Raw genomic sequence first — 19,162 nt, 5'->3', positions numbered from 1 at the left:
ATGTGAAAAAAGAATATTCACATGAATGGGTGAGTTAATTTATACCTTGATATTGCTTGAGTCATGCCCGATTAAAACAGCTACAACAGGTGCATTATCAATACCTGCAAAACAAAAACAATGAAAGAAGATCAGACAACAATAAAAAAGGAAAACGAAAAAAAAACCTAGCAGTCGGGTTTTGACATTTGCAAGAATTCATTATATAGACACCAAATCCATAAATTCCATAACAAAAAAAAAAAAAAAAAACTTTGTCATGGTAATAATACAGCAATCCTCACAAAAATCCTAAGAATTCTGTTTTCCCTCACAGACGGACAACTTTTGAGTCAACCTAAGTTGACGGAAAAAATCGGTTGTCCGTCCATATATCTTCAGTTTCATATATTTTTTTTCGTTTTTTCCCCTCAACCACGGTTAATAGGAGTTGACCGTAATTAATTCTTAAACCGGTCTGGAATATAGATAATTATAAGATAGATCATAGATCCGGGCTCTATACGGATCCATGTATGGAAGATTAAAAATTTTCTATAACAGAAGCCTGTTCCGAATAGCAGCAAATCACCGATCTGCGCAGCACTCCAATTCAACTATTTGTTATTGCGATGCGATTGTTGGCAATTGATTGAGAAATCCTAATTCGATTCCTCTTTAATGTGATCTTGTGTGTGGGTTTGTTGATTGATTTTGGGTGGTTTGGTTTTTTATGAACTAAAGTTACTTTGTAATTCATTTAAAAAGATTTTGAGTCTTGGAGTAATCTATTGTCTGAGCTGATAAGTGGTGTGCTATATTTTTTTGTCTGTAGGTGTGAATTTGAGGTCATCTGATCTTGAACTAGAGATTATGCAATATGACCCAAGCGTGTATTCTATGACTTAAAGCTGGATATGTTATCTATAGGTAAACAACTTAAAATATCTTATCAACCTTCTTATTCCGATGATCATGATGTATTAATTGAAAAATCACTTTGTTAATATGTCGCCTACTGATCCAGATGATCGTGTTGTATTAATCGACAATCCTCACCACCATCTTCTTTACACAGTTAGTGATGTGTAGCAGATTCTATGCTACGAAAAAAATAAACATATATGATTCCCAACTGTGTCCAACAAAACAAAATGGGTACACTTCTCTGAAAGTCGCATAAAAGAAATTGGGTAGCTTTTCTCAATGTCGTATAAAATAAATTGGGTAGACAGAAGAAGGATCGTCTAAAATAAATTGGATCAACTAGTCTATAGGCGTATTAACTTATATGGATTTTGTTCTCGCAGATGACTTGTGCTCATTTGTAATTTATGGAGCTCTGTCAACGATGAATCATGCACGAAACCTGTTTTAGACTGTTCAAATTAAATGTTTTCATCTACGATCATCTCCGAACTTAAATACACTATATCTTGGTTCACACAGTTAGTCATAAATTTCTTAATTTCTCCTAAGAAGAAAATGGTGTAAGGTGTAAATATGAATGGAGATGAGTGGTTGACATCATTGTCAAGAGCTTCAGTGGCAAGGTTGGCGGAAACAGACAAAGATTTACAAGATAAAGGTTCTGTGGTATTCCTCTTGCCTTAATTATTGTGGTACACTGGTTTTTTTGCATATCATCTTCTTTTGTTTTCTTGTGGTTAAGTCGACCTCGTGTAATTTAACAAAGTGCTTAAAGTTTCAGCAAGAACGTTGGCAACAACTGTCTCCTTTGTAATAATAGGCGGGTATGTGGTAACGATGGTCTCCGTTGGTGATTCTCGTTGCATAATAGAAATAATTATATATTCTTTGTCGGAAGATCATAGATTGAAATGCAATGAAGAGGAGTAAGTTTCGAAGTTAATACCTTGGTTTTGCTTTACTTTTTCGTTAACATTTCTCTCCAGTAACACTGCCTGAATCTTAACATTATCAACAGGAGAGATCGTATAACAGCAAGAAGTGGAGAGGTTGGAAGGCTTAATATTGTTGGTGGTGCACATGTACTTGTATTTTCTGAGAAGTTCAAACGGATTTTGGTTCGAAGTTTATTTGCTGACTTTGTGGGACTCACCTGCTCTAGTTTAATACAATATTTCTCGTACTATATCATGGATGCTCTGGTTTAAAGGCACAAATTTGGAAAATGATAGTAAAATTAGACGGATCAATTTGAATATTGTGTGGCTTTCGAAATCTTTGGATCAAAAATATTTTTTCTCCTATCTGTTTGATAAAACAGTGCATTACTTTTTTTTTATCTTAGATACATGCTAAAATGTGAGATATGCAGCTTTTATAGTCATGGAGGATCAATGCAGTAACGAACACGAGAATTATCTTGTAATAAGTACAACACAGAGAGTTATGGTTTGTTACCAATTGGTTTCATCTGTGATTTTTCAATGTGGTTGAGACTCAAAACTTGATTTTGGTAGTGAACTTTAATTAATTGCTCAATCTGTAGACCAGATGCCCTACTGCTTATCAAGTACGAAACCTGTTTTAGACACATACATGAGGGTACATATACCGTCGGGTACAAAAGGAGGTCAAGGACATGCGGGATTCCTCCCTCCACCTACCCAGATACCAAGCTGATTGTCTTTATTAAAATCACATATCCATACTATGTTGAAAGTTCTTAGCAGCATTAGTATATGGAGTTCTTTTTCCGCAACTTCTTAAGTGCTCCTAATGTTGTGCTCTTTCTAAATGCAAATCATGCACGAATCGTTGTTCTTGCTTCAAATGTACCTCTTTTTCTTGATTTAAATGTCCTACTCTGAAGTGGTGTAGTTGTTTCAGCTGTAAAATGATATGTTGTAATCCATGTGCATGCCTATCTTATAGAGACATTCCTGTGTACACACATACATATATGGTTAATTTAGGTTTATCCATATTGCATATAAATAATCATACTAAGAAAGCTGTTTGTATAAGCCTGGCAACCCATTCCTCTACTTCATTTCACTTTAGTTTGATTTGCATCATGTGCTTAGAATGAGATATCAGCAGAGCTGAAAATATGGAAATCAATATGAATATTGTCATCTACACAACATTTTTGCATGCGGTACTATTTTTATTAAACCCTGATTTAGAGTTTTTATTTGAGATATAGGTAAGTTGAAACATGTAGTATCTCATAGTTTTGTTGAGGAAAAATTGGTTTGTCTGTAGTTCGATCTATTTAGCAGAGGAGTATTGAGTCCATTCTTGTTTTCTATATCTCAAAAGAGAATCGGAATCCTTATGAATTTGTTCTCGTTAGACATATGTAAAGATTATTATCAATATGCATAGTTCCCTTTGCGAAATAATCTTTGTCAATTTTGATGTGGGTGTTAATGAGAAAGTAATACCCACATCAAAACAAACTTTGATGTGGGCGTAATGAAATTTGTCATTTCAGATGTGGATGTTAATGAAAAAGAATTTTATTAGGAAAGCCCAATTTTGATTTTTTGTACATTTAGACTCGCTTTATGACGTATTTTGACTTTCACCATGATGCAGGTACTGGATGCTAGATCGAATGAGGAGGTGTTATAACTAAAGAAACATATGGAGTGAATACGGATCTTGTTCCGATAATGAATGAGAAAGGGTCTTAGGATATATATATTTCTTATCTAAGTCATAACGTTAAGGAGTAACTTCTCTGTAACACAGCCTTGTCCAAATGCTACTAATATCAAACACACTTCATATTAGCATAATCACATCATAGATTTTGAACGTTAATTATATCTAGGTCACCAAAATTAGATTTCCTTCCATCGCAGAAGATTGAATCCAAAGAAGAAGACGAAGAAAAATGAGAGAAGACGAAGAAGAAAGGTATAAAATGCAGTCAGGGAAGTTGGGTACGAGTTCAGTTATGAATATGGGTTTTATTAACTTTTACCCACAACAGGTTTGGTTAAGTTAACAACTTAAGGGATTATAAGGTCATGTTACACCGATTCTGTTCCAACCAACTCCACTGATTTGACTATGTCCGTTTCTTTAGCCAAAACCAAACCTCCCATTTCTGTCATCCAAAGTAGAAATCTTTGGATTTCTTTGAGGATTGCTCTAATAATATTAGTCAATACCTAAAATATCTATAGTTTTTATTCATTTTTGGATAAGATTTTGTCCAAAACATGTTAAGTATTCACAAGATTTAGGAATAGAATTAATATTTATTTTCTATGAAATTAGGACTACCGAGAATGTTAAATATGGAAAAACATATTTTTGAATATCAACCATAAATATCGGGTGTTCTTCTATATACCCCCAGAAATACTAACTATACCCCTTTATCTATATATCCCCAACATTTATCTACCTACCCCATCAAATTCAAAAAATAATTATACCCCCGAATAACAAATCAGAAATAAAAACACAAACCCATCTTTATTACAGAGTTTTTGTTCTTCTTCCTTCTCTTTGTAAAAGTCTCGAACTTTAAATTTTCTTTTGGAATTTGTTCACTTCCTCTACACAAAACAATGGAATGTCTGAAGCTAATGTTAGCTCGCAAAAAATCATAATCTTGGTTTTTTAGTTCTCTTCTTTGGGAATAAAATTTTTCGTCTGGTTAATTTCTTGTTACTGTATCAATAGTGATGGATGAGGAGAATTAAAATGAATAGTTTGTAGAGGTTATCAATAAAACAATCATGATTCATCATTGATATTAATTTTATGTTATGCTTTATTTAGCCTAATTTGAAAACTTATTGTTTTGTACAACATACCTTCTTCGTTTGATAAAATGCCTTAAAGATTTTCTTTGCAATCGATTGTAATTTAAGGATTCTAAAGAGATTTTGATTTGTGGGTTTTGTTTAAACATGATTTGATAAAATGCTTCTTATGGTTCATCTTAATATGATTCAATCCCCGGACCTTCCAAATGGGATTCTAACAATTCCATAGTTGATTTACCTAACTAGGGTTTTCTATGTTCTTCCATAAGATATAATATGTTTAGTATATAATCTCACAATTAATCTCACAGTCAAAATAATGTTCTATATTTGGAAGAAAGTTTTTGCGTATTTAAAAATATAATTTTACGTCTATATATATGGTTGTATAATAAATTTTTGAAAGGGGGTATCAATCTCAAAATTTTGAATAATTTCATGATTTTCATGTTAACCAAATTAAAATTACCATAACTAACTAATGGGGGTACCGTTAGTATTTTATGGGGGTATATAAAAGAACGCCCTAAACATATTCAACTCTTTTGGGTGAAAAGAAATTTTTTTGTTATATTTTTACCTAATTAAAAAATATAATCTTAGATAGTTTGTTTCAGAAAATATAAAAATAATATTTTCTGGCCAATATAACTATGTTTTAAGTCAAAAATAAAATAAAATTTCTTTATTTCACAAAAAAACTCAAAAAAGACCTTTATTTTTCTAATAAAAATTACGGAATAAACAATATTAAAAAAATATTATAGAAACCAATTCATTATTGTTTATTGCACCTATATTTATTTGATTTCTCGTTCTTAATGTTCTTTTCAAATGCTCTCGATCTAGTACTAACAATTTTGTATTTTTATTATTGGACATGACTAATAATTAATTTACATATAAAAGAGGAAAAGTCGATCCTTCAATATACATGAATTTGGATTTTGACTTCTATTCAGAGTTTAATTAAAGATTTTAAAAATGCAATTGTAACTAATCCAATTTATTTTAGTTTTAGTATACTTGAATTATAATTATGATTATTTTTTTTTGTTATAAAAAGTGTAATCAGACATTGGACATTGGGTTATTTTTTCTTAATTTATTTACCGATATAATATTTTGATGATCATGATGAACAACGAATATTTTGATGTAATTTATTTGTGAATTTTAATTTCAAATATAACTACTCTTTAAATTAGGATTAAATATATTCATAACAGTTTTTTAATATATTTTTGGTAATGCTTTGAAATTTTATAATATTAGTTGTTTAGGTATTTTTTTATTCTATGTGATTGGCCGAAAATTCTAATATCATCATAAATAAAATATGGTGGGGCGAGAATCAACCAGAATCTCGGTTAACCACGTCGTTCGAAAAAAATCTGTTTTTATATAGAGAATGGCTCGGCGGTCGAGGCACCATGTGCTTCCTCAAAACTAGCGCGCAACGGGTGGATTTCTATGGTGTTAAATTCATCCTTCCATCTTCCGTAATGGGCATCGACAATTTTGGCAGGCTCACAGTCATTTTAGCATCATTTTTCTACTAAGCTTAAAAATCAAGGAGTGGTTACACAAAGAGCCAACACAAATCGTATTATATGCAAATCATGTTTGGCACGTCGAAAATACCATGTGAACAGCGAGATAACAGCCGAGTAACAGCTGATCTCGCGACAACTCTTCTCTTCTCCTCTCTTCTCTCCAAAACACACAGAAAAACAGTAAAACTACTTAGTTCTTTGTTTAAAATCCTTGATCTGTCTGGATTAGATTTGGTTTTCAAATCTGCCGGGCAAATCAAGGTTAGTATTGTTAGTTTTTATAATATTATTCAATAAAACAAATTGTTGATCCAACCATTTTTCTATTTAGGTTTTTCTTTTAATATTTTGCTTTGATTGATCTAATGACCTCTCCATGTCATCTAGATTTGTTATCTATTAGCCAAGTTGGTGTTTTGTTGTCGTGTTATTGCTTCATTGTTATCAATTACATCATGGACGATGATTTTCTTCAGCAAACAAGGCCAAGATTCGCAGTGATGATTTTATTTTGGGCATATTACTTCCTTTCCATGGAAGCATTTAACATATACGATGTTAATGATCAAGAATCAAAAGATCAGGAATCAGAATGGTTTGAATTAATGACCATTAGAAGGATGTAAATTTCGTCGACGGAATGTAAATCAGTACAATTTCGGTTTTTCGTTCCTTTAAGTTTCAAAATCTGTGATTTTAGTACTAGGTTATTCTTTCTGTTTTCTAATGATGTGATTGATATTGATGTTACTGATTCCGATTGGTGGAATGGTTATTCTCCACCATTATGTATCCTTCAAACCTCAATTTTAATGAGGTAATTTAATAAATTTCGGATTGTTAAAACTCATCTTTCCTTAAAAAAAAAAAAAAAAAAAAAGCTGATCTCGCGTGGCAGCTTAACGTGGAGGATAGAGAAAAGTTCCTTTTACCCGCGTCATCATCGATAACACGCAACACCAGACTATAAAATACACAGGAACAACTTGATTTCTATTAAAAAGTGGTGATGGTTTTGTTTTGTGAGATCGTTACAGATTCATCAAAACTAGTCGATTCAAATATCAATTTATAAAAAAAACCTCGATTATTAATGAAATCTCTAACTAGTTGCATAAACGATTTTTCTTTTTTGCTTGATTATCCATGTTCTTGCCATTAGATCTCCTCTACTGATCCCTGATTGTTTTCTTACCGTAAAAATTTCCATGATAATGTTTATTTTTTTGGTTTGATTGTATAGAAGTTAGGGTACCGTTGATTTCCAATTTGATTTGTAATTGTTTATCTATGCTTTAATTGTACATTAAATAAATCACACAAGTAGGTTGCCCTAAAAACTTCAAAGAAAAATCAATTTTGTTGCAGTAGCAGTAATAATATCCAGCTTCAAGATAGTGCATCCATGGTGGCAAGTACAAAGACAGAGTAATATTAGGGTTTCTCTTCAAGTCAAGACGAAATTTTAAGCTCCATGGTACCATTGGATTATAAAATTTTATTCTGTTTTCTGATCCATATAAATGGTGATGCAAATGGTTGATCATGAAAAATCTGTAAGCCAGAAAAAGATGTGAGAAAGAAGAAGTTTTATTTTTCCGATAACTCCGTTCAATTTTTCTGGGGACGTGGATAAAATGAAGAATGTCTCTCTCCTCCACATCAGTTTCCAAGTCGGATCGGATCAGCTGTTATTCCGCTGTCCAGCTATTCTCTCATACCGACATGTCATACGGATTTAACACGTGGAGATGAAATGAACAATACGGATTTAACATGTCATGAGCAAGTTTGTCTTTAGTTGCTATACTTGCAAGTTCTTTTTGTTATCCTTGCTCCACCAGAAGGGATCCCCATAGCACTGGAGATGCTCTAGCGACTAAATTGCAATGCCCATTTTGATTTCATTAGCCAAGAATTAAAAAGGCCAAATTAAGAAGGCCAAAAATCCATTTAAATTGCAAATATTCATTTTGATATCATCAAACTAGAAATAAGTACATAAATTCTTCACAATATACTAATAGATCAATACAGACAAACACACAGATGCTGGTGGTTTACAATGACACACAAGAACCAACTATTGTTTTGTACACTTGAATCAAAAGAGAACACCAAAGAAACCCAGAGTAACCAAGGTAACCAAAGCAGAGAACACTTGATGGGGCACGGGGGACAAATAAGATGCTGACACATGTATTTCCTATTAATTGTTTACAACAAATTTTGTTGCCAAAAATATAAAAAACATGTATTTTTGGAGAAAATCTTCTCTATCTTAATTGCTTAAATTTTATGTGTGATATTTTTGGAAATATGATATGTGAAAAGAATGATACATGTCAGCACATTATTTGTCCCCCATACCCTATCAGAAAACGCCCCCATCAAAAATTTTCTCACCAAAGCAACCCCCAGTTTGGATTGTTTAATCATCATGGAAGAAGTTGATCCACTATCAAAAGGAGTATTGTCAATGAGAGGTTGCTGCATACCTTGAGTAGCACTAGCACTACCGACTCCTCCTCCAAAAGCAGCAGGCTGATGATGTACAGATGGAGATAAATGTTGTTGGGTACTTAAATCACCTACAGGTGATAGAGGGTCAGCCAAATCTGGTTGTTGGAAGTCTTCTCCTGGTTGAGTAAGACCTGCCTCGGGTTCTAGTGCAGGTTGTGGTAATTCATCGGGTTGGTTCAGAGCACCCTGCTGATAAGCAGGATTGCCTGACTCGGGCTGATGTGCAGGTGCTTGTAATTCATCTGGTTGGCTTAGACCGTCGTGCTGTTGAGGAATACCCGCCTCTGGTTGTTGTAATTCTTCCTGTGGGACAGTTAATTGAGCCTGTTGTGCTCCTGCTCCTTGCTGAACATTGTTTTCCAATGACTGCCCAAAGGGACCCCTTACATCATCGCCGTGAACTGAAGAAGCAAAAGGTGGAAGTGCAGGAGACATTCCAGGTGCTCCAATTGATCCACAATTTTGGTTCACAATGGGGTTATCACTTGCCCTCCAAACCATTTCACCTTCTCTATCTCTTGTCTGCATATCACCGCTATCAATCAGAACCAACTCCTGAAGATAGTCACCTTCCACGTCATTGTCCCATGCAGAGTTGCTTCCATCAAAAATCTCAAGTCCACCTTCAGTAAACACTAAGGTAAATGTATTGACATTGCTAACAGGGGTGCATTCTGATTCCCACACACTTACGCCATGATCTTGGACTTGTATGTAACAGAAATCAGACCCAAATCCACCAGCACCAAAAGAAGTCACACGACGGAGGAGGAAAACAGAATACTTTCCTGATGGAGAGGTTAGGAACAACTGCGAAGAGCCAAGTGCTGCTGTTTCATGACTTAATGGTGGTACACTTGCTAGAACTTGCTGTTTAGTAACCCTTTCAATGGTACCAGATGGAGATATGGCATGCGAAAGAAGTGTGGCATGCGAAAAGAAGAAAATGAGTAGTGAAGACAGAAAGAGATTATACTTGAGAAAACCTTCCATATCTAATAAATTTAAGTCCTGTGTGGCAAATGAGCTTCAAATATTGGGAAATAGAAAAGATTGATGAGGAAGTAAATTGGAGTTGGATCATATTTATGGGGGAACTGAAAGAATGAGCAGTTCAATTGGCAGGATAGTGAAACTGGTTTTTCTATTGAAGTAGCTGGCTAGATAATTAGACATATAGGAGCAGTTGAAAATGACTTGGATCATTCAAGATTCATTAGTTCAACCGTTAAAAGCAGATGAGAATAGTATAGTTTGTTTCTGGTACACTCTACAGTCGTGGGATCGAAGAGTTATATGACCCTATGGCCTTTGTTTATGCACAATAATCCTACGTGTTTCTGTATATGTTTTTAACTAGAGAAATGATTTGGTTCAAAATACATAACCAAATCCACAATTTTAGTTTTTGTATTTGGTTAGGCTTGAAGGGTGCCATAGTTGGTAAATCCCCATATTATTCGAGAATTATTCACTGACCGAACGAAGTCTGCAGTTGGAAAGAGTCGTCATCGTATAACAAGTACGAGGTTATTTTGCCAAGACTTAAAAGAATGTCTAATACAGTATACCATTTATAACGGTTGTTTTACATTTGACCCCCGGTAGAGCTTAAACCAATCGTGTACTCTTGTTTGTCCCCTAAAAAGGAGTATTTTACAGCCAATTGAAGTTTAGACTACCTTGTGGCTATGTATGTTCAGGAACAACACACCTGATAGAATTTAGGTACTCCAAAGTTGTTAGATTTGGAGCAAGCATGAATTGTTCATCCCAGACAAACCCAGTAGTAAATATATGTGATACACTGACCAGTACATCTCAAAACAAATAAAATTTTCAATTCAAACATGACTGTACACATTGTAAACCTTCTTCACAAGTATGGTTTATATACAAATATATCGAGAAAATATAATCCGGCGAAAATGGTAGTTCTCCAGTGAGAGAACTATCTGAAACTAAAAAAGAAGAAAAAACAAGAATTATTTTTCTAACTAGTTGTTTCCAACCCATCAATCACATCCAAACTGTTAGTCTTTGTTTTGTTGAACTCTCTAGTTGGAGAGCTGCCACTGCTCTTGCTCATCCTCAACCTATTTGTTGTTCTCCTTTTACCGCGACTCCTAAATTCTTGACTTTTACTTATCCCGGGGTTCAACCTTCTAAAGCTAACATCAGCTAACATGTCTTGAATTTCTGGAGAGAGCTGAAAAACCAAGTTAGTTTGATTTTTTCTTGGCGGATCTTCTTGCGTTTCAACCAGTAAAACCACAGCCTTCTGGCTAAGGGATCGAACGGGAGCCAGTGACTTGTTGGATCCATTATCTCTATTTCTTATCTGGCTGATCATGCGATGAAGCCATGTTACAAGTTCAAGAATATATGTGTCTGTCTTCTCCTTCTCTGCGTGATAAAGTGTCTGGATGCGCATCAAGCTATTTTGTCCTGGCGTCTTTTTGTTAAAGTCATTGCTGTTTAATCAACAAACAGTATAGGTATAAATTCACACTGATAACATTGAAATCAAAAGATTCAGGGTAAAGTAGCTTAAACAGTTTTCAACTGACCCTGTGTTTGCCCACTCTCCAACCCATCCAAAACCTTGATGTGCTCTGTATCATGAAGAGATGAAGGAGTCAAAAGAGAGCTACACGTAATCATGATGAGAACAACAAATACTGACAGTCTGTATTTACTATTTATTGTAAAATAAAACTAAATCAAACATAAGGGGATCAAGAAATATCCACACATGATGAGCGGAACTTTAATGACTTACTTGGTTGTATTTGTAGCTACAGGAAAAAGCCAATCGAGGATTTTCGCCATCTCAGCCTTCATTTGAGGAACCGTCAACTGCATGGATCCATTTCGTATCAAATTAACAACCAGGAAAGCACCAAAGAGTAAAGGACAGGAAAAAGTAAATTAAGTACCTCTTCCTTCCCGTTGTATGATTGTATTCGAGAACGGAGAGCCGTCTTAACACCAGTAGGCAAACCACTGTACAACGTGTCCCTCACATTAGGAGGTAAGAAATTTGGACGAGAGACCTATTGACAGGCAAATATGTCAAAACAATAGGAAAGCAAATAACGGCACCAAGAATGCCAACCTATCAGGTCTAGTTAGCCAACTCTGATAAAAGTTAAATCATCGTCAAAATTTCAGAACCACACAGTTTTTTTCTTTAGAGAGATAGTATTAACTCCTAATCCCCAAATACACAGACATACAAAGTCATTAATATTAGCATGTTTTATCAAGTAAATAAAGTGCCAGTCCTCGCAATCTAAAGTGGGATATTCGTGCATAACAACTTGTTCCCTAGCTTAAAACCCGTCTTATCAAGAGTAAAGCACATCTTAAATTTCTAAAATTTAAATATGATAAGGAAATTATATACTTACAATACAATCTATCTGATTTATGATGTTTGCATAGTGTAGTGCGAGGCCAGATGCACCTAGTCGTTGAGGCTTATGAATTTGTTCCTCGTTAGCAATGGTACAACCTGTCGTGGCTTGAAGTGAATTTAATTTTTTAGATATGAACAGAGGAGGATAAGATCGTAATAGACTGGAAAGCAATAACAAAATCCTTAGTGAAGGTTTTAGGTTCTTTAAAATCAACAATATGAAGGGTTCACTAACTAGTGGAAAACTGGAAATTAGCCTTACCATAGTTGCTGCTGAACGCTTCCACAATTTCCTGATGTATAAAGGTAACAATGTCGACGAGTTTCTCCACAACCTACATGTACAGAGTAACTATAATTTGGAAACTCTAACAGATGAAGATATTTTTAACACTAACAGCTCGTACGGTTGGGAGAATTGGAAACCTGAGAATTCAATTATGGGGTAGAATTGGATTCCAAGGAATTCGATTGAAATCCTAAAAATTCATATTCGGCTGAGGTAATTCAATTATCTTTGTTTTTACCCCGGAATCCAGTTCCATTGCACTTTAGGACCAATGCAATGGAAATCTACTATTTTGGAGGGAATTGGATTCCTAGGAATTAAAATCCTTAGTTACAAAGAGTTCATCTGCCCCATTCGGTTCAAAGAATTGGGTGCATTCCCTAGGAATTGGATTAGCCATCATCCAATTCTTTGAAATGAACATGCTGTAAGTGACATGACATGATAAAAAAAAATCAATTCTAGTCATATCGAAAAACTAGTACATTCTTCAAAAGTATAAGAGGATGTTGAATGATATCATGGTTTATACCAGTAACAATTTTAAATTTCGGCGACAATGTAAGATGTGGAAAAAAGTGAGATAGGTTTACATACCACATCCAAATTTTTCGACCAAAGAGATTTCCTTTTCAAATTCTTAACATGCTTTCTTTGCTGTTTCAGCTCACCACGTAATATCATCACATTCTCTCCTATAAATTTCAAATGCGATGGAATGTTAATCAAGATATAGACCCAACCATAGAAGTTCAAAATGAAATTCAGAAGAAAAATATGACTAATATTTATTGTAGATTTCATAATTAATGAGCACAGAATCAAAACTACATTTTCTGTGAGAAGAAAGTGTTTTTAACCTCTTTTAGGAAGCTTTAAAGACTCTAGCTCTTCAAGCTTTCGCTGGTAATCCTGTTCAAGTCTGTCCAATGGAGATAACTCATGGTACAGTTCCTGTACACAAAAATTGAGTTAGTTTATTACATATTCCAATACAATAAGTACAAAAGGTAATGAATGACCAAACCATGAGAGTAGACATGTACAGGACCAGCACAAAGTTGCCAAATGAACGTTACAAATATACTTACAGAAGTATGCTGAGCTAAGGCCATAAGAGCGTGCATTGTCTTTTCTGCCTCGTCTCTGTGTTGTCTGTGTGCGGCAAAATTTGTATCTAAACTGAAACAGCCACAAAGCAATTCAAAAAAGAAAACTCCATCATCAGTAAATGCGAGCTCTGATTTACCAATGTAACACACTATGTCTACCTTACTTTTGAAAGTAGCGACCCAGCTGGTGCCACTGGGGGTCTTTGCAGAGGTCTCCAAATCTAATGACTTCGCGCGAAAAAAGATTGAATTCCTCCCTAAAAATAGCACGAAACCGCCACGAGTTAGAGCTATGGGAATTCCAAACTACTGTTACAAGACAATTCAAAGCAACAAGGTTGGTTCCAAAGACTGCAATAAATCACCTTTTGTCTGAAGCAGCAAGCCTCAGCAACTCCTCCATATCGGTAGATACTAGTCTGTGTACACCTTCTGAATGTAGAACACTTTCTTTTAAAAACTGCACGTTTTCCTCCGAAAGTGATTGCAAGAGATTTGCACCTTTCACAATCGTATTAGCTACTTCAAATGCTAGAATAGATATTTTATTTCCTCGAGGTGCAATCCCATAAGAAAAGCCACTGCTTGCATTCAAATTTGACATACTACTCCCTAGTGTATCTAAAACCTCCAAACCAACATTCCCAGCTTTTCCTAAAAATGAGCTCATTTGTGGTACCTATACATCAAGCAAATAAACAAACAAGAACATACACTTAACCTTGTGTCCAAGATTCTATGCTTCAATTTGCATCTCAAAAGTCCGATAATTTTTATCATTCCTTGTTAACACGTTTCCGAGAACGAGTCTGATAGAATTAGAACAGATCCTGCCGGCCATTCTTCCAACCGATAGTATAATTTTACTGAGTGTATCTAGTCTAGCAATTAAATCAGTTGTACAATTTGGCCAGGGGGGGTGACTCTAATACTAGAGGGTTCTTTACAAATTCAGTGCTTAGAATCCATTAAACAATTCTCATGTACTAGACTTCCATTAGTCATTAAAAATTATCCGTTTCTCAGAATGTAATAAAAATGTACACAAAAAATAAATTAATATTGCCCAAGAAAAAGAAATTTACCTTGGTATTGGCAGGCCTAACGGGGATTGGAGTAGGTTTCAATTCACTTGAAAATGATAACCTATATTCACTTAGATCATACATAGGATGTGAAGAATTCCTTCCATATACACCGTCATAATCATCATCATCACCAACAACATAATCATCATCATAACAATTATTCTTAGTATCAGAAACTAAATTCAGATCTTTCCTTTGATTTTTATCATCAAAGCTTTTAACAGTCTTGAATTTACCAGAATACTCAACAGGAGCAGAAGAAGAAACATTCTTCTCGAATTCTAAATCTTTCCTTTTCATAACTCCACCTGAACATACCCCTCCCATTGCCACTACCAAAATTCGATCAAATACAATCAATAAGAACTCTAATTTTACTACAACAAAACCCTAATTATATTAATAAGGAGAATAGAACTGAAGAATTGAATTGAAGAGAGAGAAAATATGGGAAGGACAGGGAAGTTAAAGTCTACTGTTTTTTCGTATGAAGGGAAGAGCGGGTGAAGATGTGTTAAAAGTTGTCGTGTTTTGGTGGAGAAAAATCTAACTTTCGTAATTATCATATTGCCCTTGTTTCGTACACTTAGGACGGAGGAGTTGGAGAGTACTGTGGAGGATTTTATTGTCTTTTCAAGTTTATTTCCTTATTAATCAAATCGGTAGTGATTAAAAATTTGACTAGTTACTAGTCAAACTTTAGACCTTTTCGTAGTCGTACCCAATTTTGCAGTCTTGATGATTTTGAGCTTTCCATTAAAAAAAATGAAAATCTAATAAAATGGCTACGAAAAGTCTACTGTAACGCAACAGGATGAGAAGACGAGTTAGATTACACGTCCCTTGACAATAAAAAAGCTTTGTTTGACATCATAGTGCTCAAATGGAATGTGCACATGCATTCCTCTACGTGACCAGTTTGTCGACAGTATTTTTCTAAACGTATTTCTATACAAGCTCTTCAAAAATACTGATATGTGAATGATCAGGTTTTTTCATCCGGTACCGGTGTTGTGTATCAAAGGACATAATCACTGAAGGATGCCTGTGAAAAAATCAACAGACAACCACCAACAAACTCGAACTCCGTAGTCAATTTAGGGCAGATACGATAGAGCTACCAGAAGCTCAAATCCAATCAAAATAGCCAGCGGCTTAATTAAGAAAAATGTTAATTATGTTAACGCGTGTGGCTGTTGAAGATTTTTTTTTTCATAAAATACTCGAGACCTAAGTGCTAATCGAAGTCTACTCATGTTTAATTAGATTGGTCGACACTAGGACAAAGAGATAGAGAACGCGGAAGAGACGCCAAGGAGGACGGGAACATACCAAACTCGTTTTTGGTTGATTGTTTAAGATTCTTCCACTCCTAGTACAGTTCTAGTCAACCGTTTCACACTCTTCTTCAAAAACATCAATTCCAGTTTTACGGTAATTTACAGTAATTAAGAATTACGGATTGGTCTCTTGTCTTTTCGATTCCCATCCGAATTTATTATAGGCTACTGTAATTCTCACCTGTTCTGACACAACTATTTGCTACTACCACGTGATTTACGACCAATTATCGACAAAATCGAGACTTTTAGTTTTATATGCAGCAACTCCGTGGATGAAACTTGTACAACATTTATCTCACGCGGCATGTTCTACTTGACAAAGGTCTCCCGGTACTATTCTCGTGTTTTTTTCCTGAAATCACATTTCAATTCCTTCAAACCAAAATGATGATTACATGATTGCTTATAAAATTATCAAGAACAGCAAAATACAAGATGATCAAAACCCAAATACAAATGATGACACCAATTGCAAGTACATCGTGAAGAGAAAGAGCCAAGAACCTCAAAGATATCCAATTTTTGTAGATGTAGTAGTGATGAATGATGGTGTGAATCAGAAACAATCCGACCATTTAAAATGATTATCTTCTTCAATAAGAGATGCTCCAAATGAAATGGAGTATTTTGCCCAAAATCCAAACGAATCCGGGTGCCCTAAATCCTTCTTGTTGAAGACGAATCCAAAGCGACGCCGAGCAGAATCGTTGATGTTCTTGATAAATCGAGAATAGCAAGCCAGGAAATACCATGAAGATTTGAAAAAATCGCTATTAAAGCGAAGAGAAAATCGTCCAAAAGACGAAGAAAATATCGCCCAAACAACGAAGAAATGTGTTCATAGACACCAAAAACAATAAAAATAATAGCTAAAAACACAAATTAGATTATTCTTATTCATAAAAAACTAATAAATCCCTGCTCAGATCTAGCCCAAAAGACTAGATCTGGGCAAGAAGAATGAGGAAGCTTCTAAGGTTTTTTTCTTTTAGGAAAGAAGGAGGAGAGAAGAGAAACTCTAAGACATTATATCTTTTGACAAGTCCAGTACTATTCTCGTTTCACATACTTGGTAAGGACACGGGTGTTCCTCGGAAAATACAATGTAGTGTCTTAAATTTCTATGAAAATTGTGTATCTTGTACTTTGCTTTCCCATGAGAAAATATGAACAAATTTCTCAAAGAGATTACTACATACATCATCGACACAAGCTTTTTCTTTTCTTTGTAATAGATAAAGTGATTTATTTTTATCAAAAAACAAATAATAATAATAATAATAGTAATTGTAAGTGATTTTCATACAGAACCAAAATGATACATGATCAGAATCTCGTAACCAGAATCTTGTAATCAGAATTCAATAACAGTATCCGGACAATCGAATGATAAAAGTAATATCCCGTATATATACGAGTGAGTATATGGATCGATAAAACGTGATCCACAACTCGAAAATATTTTTTTTATAAACGATCTAGTAGAACCCTTCTCTAAAAGGGAAAATGCCAAATTTGATGCACAACTTCCACAACTGGTATACAAGGAACACGGCAGAAAACTCTATGATAATTAGTAATTGGCTGGAAAAATGTTTATCACAGATGGGGTAATACATCTGTCGGAAAACATCATCGTCATATTTAAGGCATACATCAAACAGATCACAAGCAACAACCTATATAATCAAAGTTAAATGACACATGATTCATTGGATCATTAACCCTAGTTGGTAGAGTAAGATCTCTTTTTGCAAAAACATAAGGTATACGCCAGAGACAACAATCACTGGTCACCAGAAAACCAATCTCCCTAGTTGATACCACGAGTTTCTGAATCTCTTCAAAGACCTGTACCCGCGGGAGAAAGAAACCGAGGAGAAACTTACCGCTGGAAATCACCATTGTTACATCACCACTTACACTACAAAAAAACTGTAAAAAACTATAGAAAGACTTCACAAAATAGCTGGACAAGCTATTTCGCAACAAAGAATCAAGATCTAAATTAAAGGAAACATGACAAGTACTGGAGCTAAAGAAAAACAACGAAACTACATTAAGGAACAAACTACAAGCATAAGAAACTAAAAAGGGAAAAAGTCTGCACAAATCTGCTTCATAACGAGACGATCTGAGCAGAAGAGAATTGTCCGGAATCGAAGGTTTCTCAGAGATACTTCCTCATAAACATAACAGGTTGTATACACACTATATAACCACCCCTTCACTTCCATACACACTATACACACTATATAACATCGACACAAGTAGTCAAAGGTATTTCTATAAGCTTAAAAAATCGTCTATCTGAAACCACAAATCTATAGTATTATTATTTGCTAATGATATTTCAGGTTTATCTAAGAATAACTTGTGTATACATTCGTTCTCATGTATGTGTTTGATAAAGCAAAACCTTCATCTCGTTTGGGTAATGTTTATCATAATTTTTTTGGCCCAAAGTGATAAATTTTTTTAAAAAAATATGACATTAGAGCAACTTGACCAGGACCAACAAACACATAGTATTTAATATTATGATTAAATGATAGTTTCTACAAAAAAAAAGCTAATGTGAAATGCGCTCACTTAAATGAGACATTCAGTCAGCTCTGATATTTTTTATAAAGAAAAAAATTAATCTGCTCTTGTCTGTAATCAAAATGTTGTTGCTGGCGGTTTTTAATTGCTTTTTATTTCTTAGAATGGTCTCACGCTTTTAATGACATATTCTTCAATAAAATCTACGATTTCCCATCTAAATAGTAAAAACAATAGGAAACAATAAAATCAAACACCTACATTATTGTATGGTTCATTGATGTTATTACATGCTTGTTTCTTTTTATTTAGGACTGTCAAAAGGTTCCTAGTTACGTTGAATGGGTTAATATGGGTCAAGATACATGAGTCCTAAAGTTAAACCTATTATGAATCTTAGTATCAACGGACAGGACTACAAAAAAAACCGTTTTAATTTGTAAACCGCACCAACCCAACTGATTAATTATAAATCGAACTGAGTAAAATCATTTATCCAGTACTATTGGGTTGTTTTAGTATTGCGTAAACGTTTGGATGTTAAGTTTGACTCAAGTGAATCCTCAAGATGAATAGAAAAACAACGATT

At 34.5% G+C, this 19,162-nt stretch overlaps 1 protein-coding gene and 1 long non-coding RNA gene across 6 annotated transcripts; one reads left to right on the top strand and one right to left on the bottom strand.

The window, feature by feature from the left end:
* Window positions 1-439: 439 nt before the first annotated feature.
* On the top strand, window positions 440-2,842 carry LOC113330325. 4 transcript variants are annotated; one of them, XR_003350168.1, is made up of 4 exons: window positions 440-670; window positions 815-909; window positions 1,290-1,835; window positions 1,928-2,842. It is a non-coding gene; the product is annotated as an uncharacterized LOC113330325 (long non-coding RNA). The 4 variants fall into 4 exon arrangements; XR_003350169.1 differs by having other exon boundaries at window positions 440-674; XR_003350167.1 differs by having other exon boundaries at window positions 440-678.
* Window positions 2,843-10,591: 7,749 nt separating this feature from the next.
* On the bottom strand, window positions 10,592-15,172 carry LOC113330599. 2 transcript variants are annotated; one of them, XM_026577409.1, is made up of 12 exons: window positions 14,684-15,172; window positions 13,964-14,277; window positions 13,763-13,855; window positions 13,578-13,668; window positions 13,347-13,440; window positions 13,084-13,181; window positions 12,460-12,532; window positions 12,190-12,302; window positions 11,716-11,832; window positions 11,559-11,635; window positions 11,347-11,391; window positions 10,592-11,250 (listed from the first exon to the last, which is right to left on the bottom strand). In XM_026577409.1, the coding sequence occupies exons 1-12, from the start codon at window positions 15,011-15,013 to the stop codon at window positions 10,770-10,772; spliced, it is 1,926 nt and encodes a 641-aa protein (XP_026433194.1). In that variant the 5' UTR covers window positions 15,014-15,172; the 3' UTR covers window positions 10,592-10,769. The 2 variants fall into 2 exon arrangements, with proteins under 2 accessions (XP_026433194.1, XP_026433195.1); XM_026577410.1 differs by having other exon boundaries at window positions 12,190-12,293.
* Window positions 15,173-19,162: the final 3,990 nt, after the last annotated feature.

This window comes from Papaver somniferum, unplaced genomic scaffold (genome assembly GCF_003573695.1).
Source record: "Papaver somniferum cultivar HN1 unplaced genomic scaffold, ASM357369v1 unplaced-scaffold_118, whole genome shotgun sequence".
Taxonomy (NCBI): domain Eukaryota; kingdom Viridiplantae; phylum Streptophyta; class Magnoliopsida; order Ranunculales; family Papaveraceae; genus Papaver; species Papaver somniferum.
The sequence above is the reverse complement of the archived record's forward strand: the minus strand, read 5'-3'. Positions and strand labels throughout refer to the sequence as shown.

What these genes read in the sequence shown, in the direction of transcription:
- LOC113330599 (XM_026577409.1), bottom strand. Translation starts at nt 15,013, where the DNA reads ATGGGAGGGGTATGTTCAGGTGGAGTTATGAAAAGGAAAGATTTAGAA. An exon ending in CCTTAGCTCAGCATACTTCT is followed by an intron (nt 13,441 to 13,577) that starts GTAAGTATATTT and finishes TTTTGTGTACAG; the next exon opens with GAACTGTACCATGAGTTATC. An exon ending in TTTAAAGCTTCCTAAAAGAG is followed by an intron (nt 13,182 to 13,346) that starts GTTAAAAACACT and finishes TGAAATTTATAG; the next exon opens with GAGAGAATGTGATGATATTA.